Raw genomic sequence first — 19,821 nt, forward strand, 5'->3', positions numbered from 1 at the left:
CTATATTGGACAGGAACCTTCATTAGTGGGACTTTAAGACTTTTTTCACAGTTGAGATACAGATGGCAATCACTGAATTTCAAAAACTATGTATAGGCAACGATTACTCTTTACCAAGATGCGTCAGGGCCTCTTTGTCCCACGGCCAAGTAGCAACTCCAGCCAGGTCTTCGTCAGACGAGTTGGCAAAGAAGACGTTGAGGTGTGTGGAGCCATCAAGGTTCAGCACCGCTTTTAGCTCCTTAACTTCCATATAGGCTCTGCAGGAGAGGCACAGTTTGTTCCGCGTTACAGTGGGCCTAGTTTGATGGGATAGGAGGTGATGCTTGGGGAACAACAGATTGAGCGAAAGGATTGAGGCCACCGATAGCCACATTTTCACCCCCTCCACCACCCCAGTGTTTTTGGCCATGCCGCTTGATATTAAGGCCTGTGCTTATTTGTGATTTTTTTTCACTGCCTCAGGACAAGGAGGCAGATGTGGCCATGTTGGAAATCGGTGTCACCTCCAGCCTGTCATGGCTCACTTGCTTGGCTTAATCCTGGCACCTTTGTCGCAAGGCGCCGAGGTCTCTGCAGGAGCTGCTCCACTATTTCACCCCGATTCACGAGTTTACATGGGCACGGTTCAAAAGCGCGGGCTGGCCACCGGTGCCTCGGCAGGGACCGAACTACTTCCATTACAGACTCAACCTGCGTTGCCCGCACCAGAAACCTTCCCTGTCGGCCTGGCTTAAATCAATTGAGCGTGCCATTTTGTAAATTGAACCGGGTAAACAAAGGCCATCCAACGCACCGAGAACACAGGATGCACAACGCAGACTGCAAGAGGATGCACACCATCCAAAAGCAAATTCTCAGGGGCCTGCAGGAACAGGGATGGGGTGGGCATCCTGGCCTCCCTCTGAGCAGATGTGCGCAAGAGTTTGAGCCTCAACGATGATGCTGAGAACAAGCTGGCCGGACCCTGATGCCCCCACAGCCAAAAAAACGTTTGGCAGCAAATTAAGCAATGTCATCGGAAAAAAAAAAAAAAAAAGAGAGGCGCACAAGTCCGATGACAGGTTGTATCGTAGATTGACGTGAGCGATTAAAGCAGGTGATGTGTTTGCGTAACGCTGCGGTTGAGGGACCATAAAGGGGCCTTTGTGAGATCGAAACGCTGAGAGCGGAGAACGCTCCACAGTGACACACCACAGCTGCTCCGAATGAGGCCAGTATGAAGAGGAAGCACCCTGCTTCTGCTGATGCATCTGTCAGTACAAGTTTCCACACAAGGGCTCTGTGCCTTTCCACCAGTGGCTGGAAGAGAACATAATACCGGCAATTTCGTTGAACGCCAAAATGCCGCTGTGTGCCCGAGGTACCGAATAATGCACTGGAGGTGGAACAGTGCCTAAGGTTCGATTTGTCTTTCTAATATTGCCAAGACCGATAATATGGTCTAAAATTAAAGGACCTGAGGTGATCAATCCTCTTCTTGCACTGGTACTAGTTTGGCACATCATATGGCACTCATATCACTTAAACAAGCCGTGGAACATTACCAGCCGTCACGTACAGCACTGAAAAAAGCTCCTTCACTCTCCACATAAACTGATTTACTGGCACAAGAAACATATTTTATGAATTACAATGATGGCATCATAATACTTTCAGTCAGCAGAGACTGGGCATCATGTTAAAACAGATGAATTAGGAGAAGTGAATGGACCAAAAACAGCTGCGAGTCCTGATTTCAGTCCCAGTCGGAGTTTATTGACATTTTCAAAAACCAGCATCCACAGACTTCATCCCGACCAATCTAGGGCAATCTACCTTAAAAAGTGGGCCAAAACCACTGTCAGACTACAAAGCTAGTACACACTGACCCAAAATGCTGTTATTGTGAAAGAGGTACAGGAGTACTAAAGTAAAAGTGTTTTCTGAAATACCTAAATGTTCTATGATCAAAGTGTTAGATTTAGTTTTTATTTCATAACAACATCCAAACAGCAATTTGGATATGATGTCTTTACAGGTAGAAGTCAGGGGCCAACTCAGGGTCTAGGACCAGGTAATAAGAGTCCCTTCTCCCTATAATTTTAGATTTTTTTGCTGCGTGGGTGATATTTTTGGGGGGTATTCGGTCGTGTGGGGAGGGGAAGGGTCAAAGGGTTTAATGGAGGGATAGGAGTAACTCAGTGTCGGATAAAACCCGCACTACTGTAGGTCAAACCCATCTAAGCTGAGTTCAATTAAGTCTAATCCACTGGCTCACTTGCACAAACAAAATGTAGATCACATGAATGTGGGATCTGGACAAAAACAAATTTGAGCATGTCTGAGGAGTCCTTCCCACACATTATGTATGCATGTTATTACTAATGCCACTCTGGATAATCCAAGGTTTCTGCTGTCTCATCCCTTCTTTGTTGGCCATTGCCACTTTGTCTTCCCAGGACATTTGTCCAGAAACTCACATTCATGCAGAGTTCTTGGAAGCAAGTGTCTTGGAAGTGTCTTGGAAGCAAAAAGAGAGCACATCACAGCAACAGGGTGTGAGAAATAGGGAGGGAGGAAATGCAGATGAAACATCTCAAGGCCGTCAGAGCAAGTAGGCGAGGTTCATGCTTTAGGTCTTATTCGTGCTAAATGGAGGATTATGACTTCATCCATATACCCCATATATATTTCATATCAAGCTACAAATTGGTTTCACATACAAATGTCGGGGGTTGTTGAGAATGAAAAGTGCGCTGATGTTTTGGCATGGCAACGGTGCTCTGACACATTTAAATCAAAGGGTTTTTTTTGTGATCGGGTGACTGACCCTTAAAGCCAAGATTCATACCTCTCCTTATTAACCTTTTTTTTTTTGGTTTTCTCTCCAATGTCAGGCGTATATAGATACGTATAGAACGGCAAAATGTCTGGAGTAAAAGCCACCACTACATCAGATCAGACAACTGTTTTTCACTCTGTTTCATGGAGTGCTGAAAGAAAGTACAGGACGCCCCTTTCCCCACTCCAACATTAGCCAAGACAGCACTCTTAGAGAGCATTATTAACGCTGCCAATCTGTCATGTATCAATAAAACTGGCTTTGCAAGCGGAGCCTAAAAATTAAAAACCCGTAGATCCATGGTGTGCTTTTCCTTGCCCTGTTTTTGGCAGTTGGAGAAGAAGAGGCTGAAATCTCATCCAGAGTCGAGGGGAGGGAACTGGCAGATGCAGTTGAGCCTGACAGGCCGGTGACCGGACAACAGGCGTCTCTTCCGGCAGGCCCGAGATCGCCTCCTCACGCCCAGGGACTCAATTAGCGTAGCCACTAGTGCTCACTGCTTTACGAGCACGTGGACATGGGGTTTACGTGACAGACAGTAAAGCATTTGAGAGGACGGCCCTCAACGCACGAGCCTGACAAAGGCCAGACATTAACCTGGCACTGTCACAGGGAGAGCTGCTGACACCCGGAGCGGCCCTCTCGTAACATATTACCCTTCGCCCCTCACTAATTTACCAGAATAAGGAACGTGACAGGGGAATTTATCCCTCAGCATCCCTGACATGCAGTACACTGTGCGGAAAACTGCTGGAGCCTTCAGCTGTTGGGGGAATAAAAGTAAAACAGTGATTGGTAATGTAGCTTCCACTGATCACTGAAATCTAGAAACCAGAACATGGGGTTTTTTTTCAGTTGTTCTACAGCACGGAAGCAACTTAATATGAAATCATGAATCACAAATACTACCTTGGCAAGTAATGGCCCACAAGAGACATTTTGATATTTACTATATTACAGGGAAAGGTCACAAATGCTTAGCTTGAATAAAGCCCAGTCTTCATAAATGGCAGGCTATAATTTAGAAATTGCACACAATGTAAATGTCAAACAGTCGTCTCTGGGCATATGCACGACCAGCCCACGACCTCCTCCGCAGCGCTCCGCGTTGACTTCCATTTGGAAGACAGCTGCCTACCGCAGTCTGCTGCTAGCCAGATTCCTAAACATGCTAAGTGGTAACAGGCTCTGGGGCTACGAAAATAAACTCGAGCCCTCACATCCATTGTTCCTCCGCGCATGTAGCACGCCGCTCGTCCAGAATTCCACAATTAAGCAGGAATGTCGAATAATGTTTGCAGTGCGGCCCTCGGCGAGGCTCGCTAGACATGCCATAATCAAACGAAAATAAGCAGCGACTTGGGCAGCTTATCTTTCTTCTCTTCTCTCCATTCCTTCCCCCCTTTCAATTTTCATACAACACTTTGCATCCATTCCCTTTCAAAGGACATGTGAAAATATGCCAATATTTAGCTTGGGTAACGGATTCAAATATCGTCCAGTTTGATGAATGGCCTTGTGTTTATTAGGACGAGACAACAGACGGTGAAAACACGGACCACCTGGCTTCTTTTTCCATTTCATCCTTTGCGCTAAAAAGATTATGTCACCAAACGGGCCGCACACAGGGCTATTAAAAAGTCATTTGAAGAACTTCAGGAATGTTGTAGGGGACGATGCTTTGGACTTGAGTGAGGACAGTAACGTAAGCCCCGCAATATCCCTGCCATGCACTTAAAGTCACACCGGCGCACTGCAAGGTGGAGGGCTGTATAAACACCAGCTGGGTGCTGTTTGACAGCCAGTGAGATTAAAAGATGAGATAACACTCAGCAACTAAATACGCTGCTATCTGCGGGACATTAACTATCGTCTGTAGTGTTTTACCACACGTTTTCCTGAAATAGGTCAAGACCTTTTCTAGGAAGGATAGGCCACCCATTTGGACGTGACCTCTTCTTGCCACAGGGCATTTTATTATTCAGGAATTATGGATTTGTAAAGCCATTCAGGTTGTACAGTTTGAAAAATAACTAGTGTTTTGTGTGGTATCAATAATTAAATATCTTGACCCCCCCCAACCTCTTGCCCCGACCCCTAAAAAATGTATATTTTTGCAAAATGGTTTGATGGACAGCATGCACAAAGAACATCCTGTTCATAATTGCAGACTCTCTTTAAGCGTACGAAATAGACTATTGGGGAGGAATGGAATGCCCAAAGGGCAAAATCTGGAGCTGGGAAACCTGTATCAATTTGAAGGGGGGAAAAGAAATCTAGAAAGAACTGTAAACATCTTGGGTCCTTTTTTCCCTCGCTGCCAGCCTCGGGTAGTTTTTCTTGAAATCCAATTTCCTCATTCTCTAAAACACTCGCGCAGACGGCCTTAAAACCAGAGCAATAACAGCTCACCGGAGTCAGGCACCATTTCCCTCCGAGGGATATACAGCCCCCACAAAATAGTTTCTAGAAGGTTTCCTGGAGAGCTCGCTCTAATGGGCCCCTCAGTGCTCCGCGAACGTTGCAAGTCCAGAGCTCTGCCATGACCTCTAATTACCTTTACAGTTTGTCTGGGGAGATGCTCCCTCTGTATTTGATCTACAATCAATCTGCCTACCTCAGCACCCCAAGGTATCAGTACAGAGGAAGATAATGACACGAGGTCAGCCGCTGTCACCCTTTGGTAAGCTCTGCAAGACCTCACACTCAGAAATGTTAAAGAGTTCGGTGGACGGAGGGGAACGAGAACGGATGGAGGAAATTCTTTCCCACAAGCCAGTAACTTGCAGACCCTTTGAACAAAGCGCTGTAGGGAGTTTGAGAAATCAAAGGGCTGCTCCCTTATCAGCATCACTAAGTGACGTCCCCAATTTCCATCCCTACTTATGTTTTTACATATGAACACTTTATTAATGATTTGTTGTTTGCATTGTTACAAGTACTTTGCATAATTAAATTCAGTAATACAGTATTCAGGGATACTGCACAAGTGTGAAAATTAGCATTTAATAAATATGTTCCAACACTGAAGATGTCTTTGTTTCCCTACCAAGAAACATTATTATTTGGAATCAGCCCATCATTTCAGAATCCCTAGTTTTAAGCATTAATTACTGTTGGCTTTACCTTAGTGGTGAAGATGAGTTAAAGCATGTCTTGGTGACGTCGGTGACATTAGGGTTGCAGCAATCCCCTCCATCATAGAAGTAACTCTCCACATTACACTCGGGGTCGCACACTCCATTCCCCTGCTTGTACTGTGGACAACGGCTCCTGTGGTTCCTGCAGTTGCCACCATCAAAGCCCGTCAGAGTGTGGTTGCATTCAGGGTCACACTCGTCATCGCCGACTTTGGTGATGTCACAGTTGGCCAGCACAAGGCGATGGCGCAGTGAGGAGTTGGAGACGTTGTGCACCATCAGCTCCCAGGTGATGTTGTACATACTAAAAGCGTCGATCAGGCGCTGATGCTGCAGATGGATCTGCTGGTCGGTGACGGTGGGCTCGCGGCCCTCGTCATTGAACACATTCACTACCCGGTAGCGCACAGTCTTGAGCTTGCGAAAGCTCCAGTGGTTGTTGTAGTTGTTCACCACCTGGACATTGTCACAGACCGTCTGGCCACACGAGGGTGGCTCCAGTGTGGTGTCCAACGAACCTCCACTGGCTCCACCCACACCGGCCCGGGTGCCATCATCCGGCTGGGGAAAGCTGCCATCTTTCACTGTGAGCCATTTGCGGGCCGGGTGCTCAAAGTTTTCACGGATGACCAGGTGGGCCAAGTCTTCGGGCAAGTCTGGGTGGCCGTGCATGTCCCAGGTGATGTCCTTCTGTGACCGAGCCTCTCGCCACAGGCTAAGGCGCTCCACAGCACCACGGTAGTTGTGATTGAGCGCATTGCCTCCAACCATCAGCACCTTACACTTCTTTGTCAGGGGGCTGAAGATATCCCCCGACTGTTCGCGGCTAACAGCCACTTGAGCACCATTGATGAAAAGCTTCATGTAGAGGCCATCATACGTGATAGCCACGTGCGCCCAGTGATTGGGCAGGTAGCGTCCATTGGAGTAGATGGCGGTGGCCTTGTGGGCACGGTCGGTCTTGAGGGAGAAAAAGAAGCGCGGGTCACGGTTGCACTGCTCACTCACGGTCTTGATGCCCAGGAGCCAGCCGCGATCGCTGGAGGCGTAGAAACACTTGTCAAAGAGACCTGCGGAAGAACGGAGAGACCGGTCAGTGAAAGTCATTGTTTTTTGTCACTGTGAGAGACAGCAAGCACAGCACGTGGTGCACACAAGGAAATGTGTCCTCTGCATTTAACCCATCACCCTTAGTCAGCAGTGGGCAGCCATGACAGGCGCCCGGGGAGCAGTGGGTGGGCACGTTACCTTGCTCAAGGGGTGCTTGGTGGAATCTTGGTGGTTCGCAAGGCCACCCACTAGGCCACCCCTTTCCCCATTAATCTGGACATTTGTCCCATTGGTTGGGTTTCACTGACTACATTTACCCGGACAGCAGTACTCTCAATACTGACTTTATTCTTTGCAAAGATCTTGGAGTCAGTGGGAGCGTGAAGTAAAAACTGAAGAGTCATTTTAAATAAATTCCCATGGATTATTTGTAAAAAAAAAATCAGAATAAGGTGGTTTCTGCAAAATGCAAATGAGATTGTTCCTGTCCAACAAAGTCACTCAATCAATCATTCATTCAGCCATTTAATCAGGACAAAAGAGTTTCACATTTTTTCTATATGTATCCGTGTTTTTAGCAGCTTTACGCAAGAACAACTACATTGCAACTGCGCATAGGGATTTGCGACGCTTGATGAACATTTATTCTACTCAAGTAGTTCACCAGTGGAGGGGCCAGAAATGGTCGTTTTCTGCAAAAGCTTTATTATGCTGGAGGCACCAAAACACCTTTTTCCTGTTTCACTTGGAAAGCACATGTCAGTCTCCGCACGGTAATGTGTTTTTACTTCTGAGGGGGATCTTTCTGAATGTTAACACACAGCGAGCATGTGTGAGTGTTTATTCCGAACGTCTCGTCTGAAAATACTGTCCATATGTGTAAAAAGACATGTTTTGTGCCAATGATATTCTCACGTGTGTGTGTGTTCATGTAGAACGTCCAACATGTGATGAGCCACGTGCACACTAATGGTCTGGGGCAAAAAAACACACCCCACCTAGAGCACACGCATGTCAGCCTCACATGCTCAAACGTGAGCCTTTCCCCCGGCTTCAGAGGCCCCGGGTCATATCGGGAGTGAAGCCCAAAATGGGCGCGACTTCGAGAGTCCCGGGAAGTACAGGCCCATCCTTTTTATAAAAAAAAAATTGACCCTTGAGATGGTACCATTAGACCCGAGCACAACACCCTCCCTCAAAAATAAGCGTGGCTGAAGTCATCCTCTGTAGGTCGACATCAAGTGGTATGGCATGCTAAGAGCACGTGGGGCCGGACCGTAGGGCAGTTCTGTTAAATATTACAGGCTTTCCATGACAACTGGAAGGAAAGCCTGCCATCTTTCAGCTGGTGCGCTCGGGCTAAAGGGCCCGTGGCGTAAACACCTATCATAATTCTGCCATGCTCAGTCGATCGGACGCGCTACATCTTCCGGGCCCTGCCCTGTGCGCACACCAGAAATACGTACATGCGGGTAACTTCGACCGAGTTCACGACTGTGCAATCCTTCCATTAGTCTTTCTTCCGGGACGAGAGCTGGATGGAGAGCAGATGCAGCAACGGCAGACCTCCATCGCTGTGATGGTGGGTTTTTTTCCGTCTACACCTGGAGCCATCGTAAAAAAAAAGCCTTGGCAAGCCGAAACTGTATTTCGACGGACCCCCGCACGGGCAAAACAAGCTTGCCCTGGTTTCCCATCGGTTGATGGCGAGTGATTATTCACGTTTTTCTTTTTTTCACCGTTGCTCAGGCTGTCGTTGCTTCTCGAGCAATTGTTACCAAAATTTACATTTACGACATTTATCAGACGCCCTTATCCAGAGCGACTTACAATCAGTAGTTACAGGGACAGTCCCCCCCCTGGAACAACTCAGGGTTAAGTGTCTTGCTCAGGGACACGATGTTGGTAAGTGGGGTTTGAACCCGGGTCTTCTGGTTTATAGGCGAGTGTGTTACCCACTACCCAAGGGATGGAACCGTTACTAGACACACGGCATCTGACATGACAACACATCCGTCCCCGAGTGCGTGAAGCAGTTGAATCGGCTGGTATTCCTTCCAGATTCCACGATGACACTTGTGCCATTTATCACGTCCACTTGTCAGCAACAAGAGTTTATTTGACTTGGGGGGGCGGGGGGGCGGTAAGACCACAGCCAGCTCCCCAGTAAACGGAACCGAGACGGAAAAAAAAAGACCCTGCGTTCAGTTCAGCTGCCAAGCCCGAAGCGCTTGGTCAACTTTTTCTAGCACACAGCGTGTCTACATCTGACCTTTTTTTTTTTTTTTTTTTTTTTTCCGTCTTCTAAAGAAACGATCGCTCTGCGCTGTTCAAGGTCCTGAAATGTTGTTGCATTCTGCTAACCCGGCTCTGTTTACACAGAAATGCACAAGCGATGTAAACACCGCGTCCGGAGCGCGGCCCAGGCGAATTACGGAATAATTGAAAATGGCTGCGGAAGGTCTGTGAGCGCTACAAAAGGGAGGGAGACTGTGCCTCTCCTTGTGCTCTCGTACGCGCCAAATATCCGCGTGGCATTGGCCCTCGCCAGTCCCGCGGACTTTACGTTGACGAAGAGTGCTCGTGACCGCGATGATGGACCAGCCTCCTCTTACCCAACCGCACTTTTTGGCCTGAATGAGCCAAATTTGCCCAATACATTTTTATCCGGCTCGCCGTCGGCCGCGGCAACACACCATGTTCAGACTGCAAGGGGGCAAACAATGCTCGGCGAGACTGAGTTTATCCAACATGAAGACTACAGAGTCACAGGTTCAAATCCCACTTACTACCATTGTGTCCCTGAGCAAGACACTTAACCCTAAGTTGCTCCAGGGGGGGACTGTCCCTGTAACTACTGATTGTAAGTCGCTCTGGATAAGAGAGTCTAATAAATGCCATAAATGTAAATGTAAAGGCACCCCCGAACCCCCGGGGCAACCGCCTTGGCCCTTCCGGGCAACTCCTCTCGGGCGCATCGCGCCGTAAACACGCGGCTAAAGAGCCGGACGCCTGGCCCCCCGGCTCCTGTCCACTGTGGAATGGAAAGGCGACACCGTGAATGAAAACAACAGCGGCGACCACGCCAGCGGGGCGGGCCGGAAAAACAACAACAACAAGCGGCGCGGGGCAGCTGCTCCGTCAAAACACCCGGACGGATCCGCCTTATGTCCGGATTCTTTCCAGGCACGAGTTGGATTTACCAGATTACACTACGGATACTATTACGTTTGCTGAGCAAGTCTCCCACTCTCTCTCTCTCTCTCTCTCTCTCAGACTCCAGGGAATTTAAAGAATGGCAAACACGCGCTTTATGATCAAAATTGATCGAATTTGAAATATGTACGCGTGTATATGTGTGTGTATGTATAAAAACATGCAGCTTGTGGATAAAGATGCGATGTGGACCAGAGATGCGTCAGTGACGGCGGCGGCGCGGATGCGGTTTTTCTTCCCCTCCGTCCACCGGAAGCCCGTTGGCTGCGCGCGCTGCCACGCTGCGACGTTAAGCGGCGATGATGTCATCTCTCTCTCTCTCTCTCTCTCTCTCTCTCTCCTCCTGCCTCCCCACCCCAGACCGAGCGTCTTCCCTTCTTTTTTTTTTTTTTTTTTAATTCTCAGGACCTACACATCTGTAGTACAGCGCGGGCGGCGGGTCCGACGAACACGGTTGAAGTGCACGCGCGCAACGTGCACGGCGCCCGGGGGGGGGGGGGGGGGGGGGGGTCTTTCTAGCGGGATTTCGGGTCGCAAGTTCGTAACTCGGACCCCCCAAATAAATAAATAAATAAATAAAAACCGCGGGAAAGGGGGCGGGACGGAGGTGAGAGAGGAGGGGGGGGGGGGGGGGGGGGTTACAAAACACCGCATAGTGGCAGGAAAAGCCCTGGAAAAGTACTCCGCCGCCGATCCACGCCGCCCGGCCGTGGGCGGCCACAGGGCGTCTTATGAATGAAAGCGCGCGTCTCGCCTCATGCGTTCTGAACACAGAAAAAAAATAATAATTACGCCCATGCACACACGTATTAACACACACGTTTTCTATAATATATCATGGACTAACAGGACCGCAAGTGCGTGCATTAGGGTGCAACGGCATGCATCGTTTTGGCGAAATGCGCTTTTTTTCTCGCACTTTGCACGACGTCGCCATGCGTTCGTATAATTACGTCATTGTGTTTTGTTTTTTTTTGTCACCACTTTCGGCGCTACGACGGCCAGCCACTCAGCCCGTCCCCGAGCAACGCGACTTGCTGCGAGTAACTTTCTCTTTTTTCCCCGCTGTTCTTTAATTCGGTACCTGCGATCACGGTGGGCGACCGCTGACCCCCTTCCGGCTTGATCCACATCTGAAGAGTGAAATTGCCCCTCGGTATCTCCACTCCCGGCTTCAGGCGCAGCTGGTCGCCCCTGCCGGTGAAGTAGACCGCTCGCCCGCGACCCGAGGCGCTCTCCTCCGCCTGGGAGGAGCGACGGCGCTGGCGCGGCAGCCGCCGATCCAAGCCGGGCAAGGAGCGCTTGCCCCGGGGCAGCCGTGTGGCACAAGCCCCTGGGAAGGCGGCGCGGGCGTCCCTCACTCGCACCAGCTCCCGTTTGGACCTCGCCTTCCTCCAGACGGTCCCGCACTCTGATCCAACACACAGGATGAGCATGACCAGGCAGGGCAGCCAAGGGAGAAAACTCCAAACTTTCATTTTTTTTTTTTTTTTTTTTGCCCACCAGACGGAAGGAGATGATCAATGAAAAAAATAATAACAACTAGAATAAAAAAATAGAAAGGTTACAAAAAAAAGATTTAAAAAAAAAAGAAAGAAAACACATGAGCGCTGAGAAAAGGTATGAAGTAGAATGCGTGCGATCTCTGTTTCCTTCCCGGGATCTTCAAAGTCCTTCTTTGGATTCTTTTTTTTTTTTTTTTTTTTTTACAACCGCTTGTCAAGGCGAAGATTCGAGATAAACAAACCCACGAAGCGATGCTGTTATTTCCCCTCTTATAGCCACGACCCCCTTCTTAGGCAAAAGTAAGTCTTCGGCGGGGATTGAAGGGGGGGACACGAGTAGTTGCTTCATGTATGTGCTCCACGTAGCCTGTTGACTAATAAGTGATCAATCGGAGAGGATAATGCCCCCTCATGTTCCCCCTGACGATTTGCCAAAAAAAAGGGGGGGGGGACGAAGTGTAAAAAAAAAAATCAAAAACGATAACGATAATTGTACACAAAAAAAGATGCAAATGATAATAAGAGTGATAATAAAAAAAGATGAGATGTCCGCAGGGCGCGTGCCACGCCTTCCTCACCCCACTCGTAAAACAGTGTGAAAAAGATCACATGTTAAATGTGGGAGACGAACGACGACGGCTCGATCCGTCATATTTGTCGGGACGACTTGTCAGTTGTTTTGCGCTGTTTTCAAATGTTCTTCTGCCCCCTGGTTTTTTTCTGTTTGGCTTTCAACTTGCCGGATCGTGAAAAGTTGAAATGCACAAAAACGACCTCCTCGCAACAGGAGTGGCGCGGGCTGCAGGACTCTAGTCAGCATCGTGGGTCCTCATCGATCCGCCCGGAGCAGAGAGAGAGAGAGAGAGAGAGAGAGAGAGAGAGACAGCCCACGTTGCGCCCTTTCCTCCTCTTCTTCTGCTTCTTTCCAACTCCCTCTCCCTTTCTTTCTGTCTTTCTTTCTTTTCTTTTTTTTTTTTTTTTTTTGCTGAAGTGGGAAGTCACAGGTAACCTGTCCCCTCCGCGCCGGGATGGTGTTCGTCCCTCTAGCGGCTGCGATTCAAACTATTCAATTCATCGCGGGGCTCCGGCTCCGGCTCCGGCTCCGGCTCGGACGGGAGATCCGCTCTCCCGACTCCCGACTCGCGGGGACTCGTTCGCTGGGCGGGGAGCGACTCGCGACCTTCACGCCGCGTGGAAATGACGCGACGTTGGTAGAAAGTGTGGGAAAGTGGCGGGTCCGCGGTGTCTCCGTCTCCGTTTGTTCTGGGGAGGTTGGTTATAAACCGAGGCTTGGACAGCTGAAACTTGCAACCTGTCATAAAGCGAGAGGAACCAACATTAAATATTTGTCTGACCCCCGACACACACACACACAAACTTAACTTTAGACTTTACAAATGGTGAGAATACAAACTCTCTTTTGTGAGAACAAAAAGGATTGGGACGCCCTTTCCCAGGGTGGTAAGTGCATCCGTGTCACCCTTGTCCCATGCGAGACAGATGGGACACTCATCGATTCCCTGCATGAGCAGTAATTAAAATTATCTATAAAAAATTCAAGCTGCTGCTGGAGATACTTCCACGACGTATTGCAATGACCAATTCAGAAACACGGGCCCCTCTACAAAAAAAGAATCTTGTTATCTTGTCCCATGTTACAACGCGAACTTTATTTATTGTTGCTTTTCATATTTCATGAAGGATCTGTGGCATAACATTGGTCAACATTTGCTTTAGAAATGTCTTTAAAATTTAATGGGAGTACGAAAACTGCAGAACTGCAGATTTGAAGTTTCCTGGGTGTTAGTGGGTGGTGGGAGGCAGTAGCCTGGTGGGTAAAGACACTCGCCTGTGAACCAGAAGACCACAAGGTCACGGGTTCAGACCCCCACTTACTACCATTGGGTCCCTGAGGAAGACACTTGACCCCGAGTGTCTCCAGGGGGGGACTGTCCCTGTAACTACTGACTGTAAGTCGCTCCGGAAAAGGGCGTCTTCTGAACGGTAGAACGTAAAGGCATTGCAGGCCACCGTAACAGATGCGGGAACTGTTGCGGCCGGGATTATAAAGCCTGAACTTTTGAATGTGGCTTCGCCCGCCACTTGCCCGTCATGGGCAGATTATAGCTGGACAGTCTGCTGAGAGAATGACAGCTTGCGGGGGGGGGGTCGAAAAGTGCCCAGCAAAGGAATGTGGGGTCCTGGTGTCCTGCAGGACCGCAAACAAACAGCCCCAGCCTGCCCTGCTCCGAGAACAGTAATCCCAGCGCCACGTCTCTCCAGTGAACGCACTGCGTCCGACCGCAGTCGAACAGAAAAACAGTCGCGTAATCCACTAATGTGCCCCGCTTAAGCCGTCACTCTGGTGACTCTGGTCCCGCTAAAGCACAAACCTAAATGGCCACTGCAATTTTGTGCGAGTGATCCAGGGTGTGTGTGCTTTAGCGGAAGGAGGGAGGGGCTGTGTGTGTGTGTGTGTGTGTGATGAAAAGGAAAAGTTGGGCTTCCTATCGAATAATAATAATAGTAAAAAACACGGTTGTGTTACTTGCCACCCGAGTGTGATCCTTTTATGGGGCCCGAGGACATTACAAACATGGATCCATCTAAAAATAAATCCAGTTATGGAACATCCATTAAAGCCTTTAAGTATATAATCCTAACCTCACCTACAAACCATCAAACCCCACCTATGGCATCACGCAAACTACAAGGAAGCGGACCCGTAATCAGAAGGCTCCAAGGTGCCACCGAGCAAAGCACCGTCCCCACACACTGCTGCCCGGCTCCCCACTTTCACGGCTGCCCACTGCTCACCCAGGGTGATTCACAGAATTTTTACATTCAATTTTTTTCTCAGCAAACCAATACACCATGTATAGGTTTGTAGAGAAAAAGTGTTCAGAGAGTACACAACATAGAAAAATGAAATATGGAGGCCATGCATGTAAAATAATGTTTAAATGATAATGTGTTTGCTCATTTTTATCACTTTAAATGAATGAAATATCTGAAATGGGCCAATAAGACAGTTTGCAGGCATTTGTGCCATTTTAGCATTGTCTTGTTAAAGTGGGGACCTGATTCTGGCATCTCACCAAATAAAGAACATTGTGTATTCTCGCTATCGATTACTCTTCAAAAATAAATGCAAACCCAAGGAAACTTTATGGAGAAACACATCAATAATGCAAAAAAAAAAAGTAAAACACTCGGTTTATTAATAGAAGTAGTTTGAATATAGGCAACTATTTACATTTAATGACTGCATTGCATCTGCTTGCCTGTGACGAGAGAAAGAGGTGGAGGGAACGTAAGAGGTGTTCACGAGCACAATGGCTGCTAAGACAACCGCTTAATTAGAATCACAAGAACAAACAGTTCACCGACACCCCTCCAATCTCCATCACATGACATGACACTTGTGCATCCCCGCCCTTCAGTCAGCAGCCACGGACACCACTTCTATCTACGGTAGAAGTGACTGCCCTTAAAACGAGTTAGGTCATTTCTCAAATGATTGACATGATAGACAGTATAGCCATCTAACAGAGAAGCCACCCACTGTTGGGTTGTTCGTGGATGATCAAGACTTTTATTCCACTGGTCACCCATTTTTACAACAATGGTGGCTTATTTGGAGGTTCTGTGGATCTTAGACTTCCAGACCCTCCTCCCAGGACATGGTTATCTCAAGTAAGACGTGATGTCGCCTGGCCTCAGATACAACGTGAAAGTGTAGTGATTGTCATTGTGATGCACAGCACACGGTGACACAAATCCTGCTTTTATCTCGTCACCCTTAGTGAGCAGTGGGCAGCCATGACAGGCGCCCGGGGAGCAGTGTGCGGCCCAGGATTTGAACTGGCAACCTTCCAATTATGGGTCCATTTTCTTACCCACTAGGCCACCAGTGCCCCATGATGTGATGACAGCGAGTTGTTTAGTCACCCGCTTCCTCTACTGTCATTGGTAAGCAGTTAGGATTTTTAGATTAGGCCTTGAACTTCCAGATGCAGCCTGTCCAGAACTTTCAACCAGCCCGCCTGACTTTCCTGTTAGGGAATGTCCAACTCCAGGCACATGGCGCCATGACTACTTAACATGCTTAGGGTGCTTCAACACCTATTTTCAACTGGTATTCCTAAAAAATGGTCAAAAGCAAATACTTGTCCTGCCCCATCGAGGTTCAGAAGCATGGACACATATAGCGTAGTGGACATGGCACTCCTACCGTTTCACAACTACCTGAGGCCACACCTCTTTTACTGCGTGAACACCCAATCACACACCAGTGGGAGGAGTCAGCAATCAGGTGTCGTATACACAAAAGTGCTGAATTATCAGGAAACAGGACAAAACACCCAGATGGAGGTTACACAGGTCACTAGTGTCACCTCAAGCATCATGGTATTGCCGAGAAGCCGGAATCTTCTGAGGTTTTTACTTGTTGACAGAAGTAGTCTTGATTTTTTTTTTTCAGTGTGTTGTCTTTCTGGGCCGTGTGCATTTCATATTTTGAAAGCAAACCTCTAGAATGATGACCAGATGGAAAGATGACACCATCCAGTGAGGTTTGCTCTGAGCATCTTCAAAGCAGGTCCTTACTGCCACCTTTTGGGACACAGACACTACTGACAGTGTGAAGTGATAGTTGTTGAAATGGCATTTTCAGTTACCGCAAAAATGGTTATAATTGCTCAAAACACCAGTTAAAATTACCAAAGTGTCATTTATTAGACAGAAGGTGGGTACACAGATTCGAGTGCTTTATATGCTCATATTTAAAAACAGTCAAAGTTAGGCTGAGAGAACTTGAACATGAGAATAGAAAGTTTTGTGAGAGTGACAGTGGGCTTTGTATTTGAACAGATTGCATGAAGAACTGTTTTCTGCATGCAGGTGCTTGCTTGAGATAAATTCTGTGTTTATGCAGGTTGCTGTTTGCTGCTGTGAGCGAGTGCTCAGATGTACAAAGTTGTGGGTGTAGCATTTTCACAACATGATATTAACATTTCTCAGCACAACAAAATGGAGGATATTGAATGGAAATATTCTGAAATTGGACCGGTTTCAATTAAAAATGCGGTGTTATTGTCAGTGAAGAAATTAAATAGAGAATGAATGCCGATGCAATTTAGAACAACAAGCCATCTTATCTTGTTTGGCCATTACATTGATCCAAGACTTCAAGGCTGCACAGAAATGAAATGAAGATGTGCTGCATCAGATGGCCCTTTGAGAAATATTCAGAACTAGTCCGAAATGTTAATTTACACACTCTCAACTGGGAACTGAGAGATCATAAATGATTCTACAGATTAGTGAGGGATTTATTAGTATTTCTTTGACTCTGGTGATTTTTCATTAGCAGCTAACCTACAATGCTACTGTGAAACGATTATCATTATCAAAAAATGAAACATCAGGCAAATATTAATACAGACACCAATAAAAAATATTATGGAGACCACATTAACACTGATATTATGTTCTAGTGTTAATCTTAATCAAATTTTTTTTCTGGCCTGTCAGTATCACAGTTGACACAAGAAAGGTTCTCTAGGCTACTAACATTGGCTACTACCTCATTTACTACCATTGTGTCCCTGGGTAAGACACTTAACCTGGATTGTCTCCAGGAGGACTGTCACTGTAACTATTGGTTGTAAGTCAGTCTGGAAAATGGCGTTTAATAAAAGCTGTAATCGAACAAGAAATAAAACAATATCTGGTCTGGTCAATATTAGTGATGACAAATTACGCTGAGAAAGAACTAACAGGGGCAATCTGTTCAAATCATAGCATACCATTCCTGTCACTATTAACATCCATTTCCTTTTTATTGTGAGATGAAATATACTTCCACTTGGGCAGAAAAGTTTACTCTGGATTGGTGTCGATTGGTGTCGTCGAATCCTTTATTGGTCCTTCAGAGAACACTACATCCCTCATCAGCATGACTGAGTAAATGACATCATTAAATGGGCCCAGGAATACTTCCAGGAGCCACTTCAGAAAATACTTCTAGAATACTTCATGCTATCTGAAGATGCAATCTAAAGTTTTATCATGCAAAAAGGAAGCCTTATTTAAAACTTTTCAAATTAAACAAGTTGATCCAACTTTGATGTAATGTCCATAATACAAGTCAAAATGAGGCTCAGTAGTGTGTGGCCTCCACATGTCTGTAGGATCTCCCTACAACTCCTCGGCAGGCTCCTGATGAGGTGGTGGATGGTCTCCTGTGGGATGTCCTCCCAGACCTGGACTAAAGCATTCGCCAACTCCTGGAGAGTCTGTGGTGCAACGTGATGTTGGTGGATGGAGCGAGACATGATGTCCCAGATGTGCTAAATTGGATTCAGGTCTGGGGAAGGGGCGTCCCAGTCCATAGCATCAGTGCCTTCGTTTTGCAGGAACCGCTGACACACTCCAGCCACATGAGGTCTAGCATTGTCTTGCATTAGGAGGAACCCAGGGCCAACCGCACCAATATATGGTCTGGGGTTATGGACAATGGGTTTTAGGATCTCATCTTGGTGCCATCGTGAGAGCATGGAGGGCTGTGCGCCCCCCCCAAAGAACCACACAATTACTAACCCACTGCAAAACGCTAGAACTGCTTGAGGATCTTACAGGCAGCAGAACGTTCTCCAAGGCTCCTCCAGACTCTGTTACATCTGTCACATGTGCTCGGTGTGAACCTGCTTTCAACTGTCAAGAGCGCATGGCACATTTGCCAATCTTGGTGTTCTCTGGCAAATGCCAAACATGACCAGGATGTCCATGATGGTAGTGGCAAATCCAACCAGCTATTCCTGTTGGTTTTGTGTCACATGGCCTGGTATTACTACTTATAGGTCATGTATGTTTATGATGTTTGTTCAGCAATGTTTGCTGGGGTCATTAAGGCTCAAAGAGTGAGAACCATGACATCATTAAAGGACTGCAGCAATATGTCAGGATGCCCATCTGTACAATCACATAACATAACATAACATTTTACAATTAACAAAGGTCTGGACACACCTTCTCATTCAATCTATTTTTTTTCATGACCATTTACATTGTTAGATTCTCACTAAAGGCCACATCAGAAACACACTGAATGAGAAGTTGTATATGTAATGATGTGATCTCCTACACCTACCAGAAAGGAGCACAGTGCAGAGTTCACGCCTGTTCTACATTAGCATACAGAAGACGTTCAGTTTGAATCTGTGAACATTCTTCTCACATGACCATGTGGAATCACCAATGCAAGTGTGAAAATGGGCTGGCCGCAAATATTAACAATGGAGTGAGGAGTGTCAGCAGTAGGCACACACATCATGCGCTGCCTGTTAATTGGGGTGGTGGTGGTGGCCTGGAATCCCGAATTTGAATCCCGAATCGTCCCCACACACTGCTCCCCTGGCACTTTTCATAGCTGCCCACTGCTCACTAAGGGTGATGGGTTAAGTGCTGAGGACACATTTCTCTGTGTGCACTGTGTGCTGTGCAACATAATGACAATCACTTCACTTTCACTAATCGGAAATTGCAAGCCTACCAATCCTGCTCCTCAGCTTTGTTTAGGACTTTAGAAAGTTCAGCTCTCATCTTCATGACCCACACATAACCATTAAATGATGTATTTGAGAAAATGCATCATATAATGCCCTTAAAATATTATTATATATTGTTAAAGCAGGTGTCACCAGTCGGAAAACTCCAAATATGTGAATAAACTGATCGTTTCACCCCTATTTCAGCACATGGTCTCAAACACATTAAGAAAAAAGAAATAAACTCTTGACAAGGCACCCCTTTTAATTAACATGGTGGTAGTAGCCTAGTGGGTAACACACTCGCCCATGAACCAGAAGACCCAGGTTCAAATCCCACTTACTACCATTGTGTTCCTGAGCAAGACACTTAACCCTGAGTGTCTCCAGGGGGGGACTGTCCCTGTAACTACTGACTGTAAGTCGCTCTGGATAAGGGCCTCTGGTAAATGCTGTAAATGTAAATTTTCATTGAAAACCAGGTGACTACCTTAAGAGTCTGATTGAGAGAATTCCAAGAGCTGTCAAAGAGAATG

The 19,821-nt window shown here is 47.1% G+C and overlaps 1 protein-coding gene across 2 annotated transcripts in view; it reads right to left on the reverse strand.

The window, feature by feature from the left end:
- Window positions 1-11,708, reverse strand: part of pappaa (pregnancy-associated plasma protein A, pappalysin 1a) — a 75,420-nt gene extending 63,712 nt beyond the window's left edge. For both annotated transcript variants that reach the window (XM_028973383.1, XM_028973382.1), the window contains exons 1-3: window positions 11,315-11,708; window positions 5,951-7,034; window positions 115-260 (exon numbers count right to left, since the gene is read on the reverse strand). In XM_028973383.1, the coding sequence (XP_028829216.1) occupies window positions 115-260; window positions 5,951-7,034; window positions 11,315-11,708 (1,624 nt within the window). The remainder of the gene's footprint in view (window positions 1-114; window positions 261-5,950; window positions 7,035-11,314) is intronic.
- Window positions 11,709-19,821: the final 8,113 nt, after the last annotated feature.

This window comes from Denticeps clupeoides, chromosome 3 (assembly GCF_900700375.1).
Source record: "Denticeps clupeoides chromosome 3, fDenClu1.1, whole genome shotgun sequence".
NCBI classification, from domain to species: domain Eukaryota; kingdom Metazoa; phylum Chordata; class Actinopteri; order Clupeiformes; family Denticipitidae; genus Denticeps; species Denticeps clupeoides.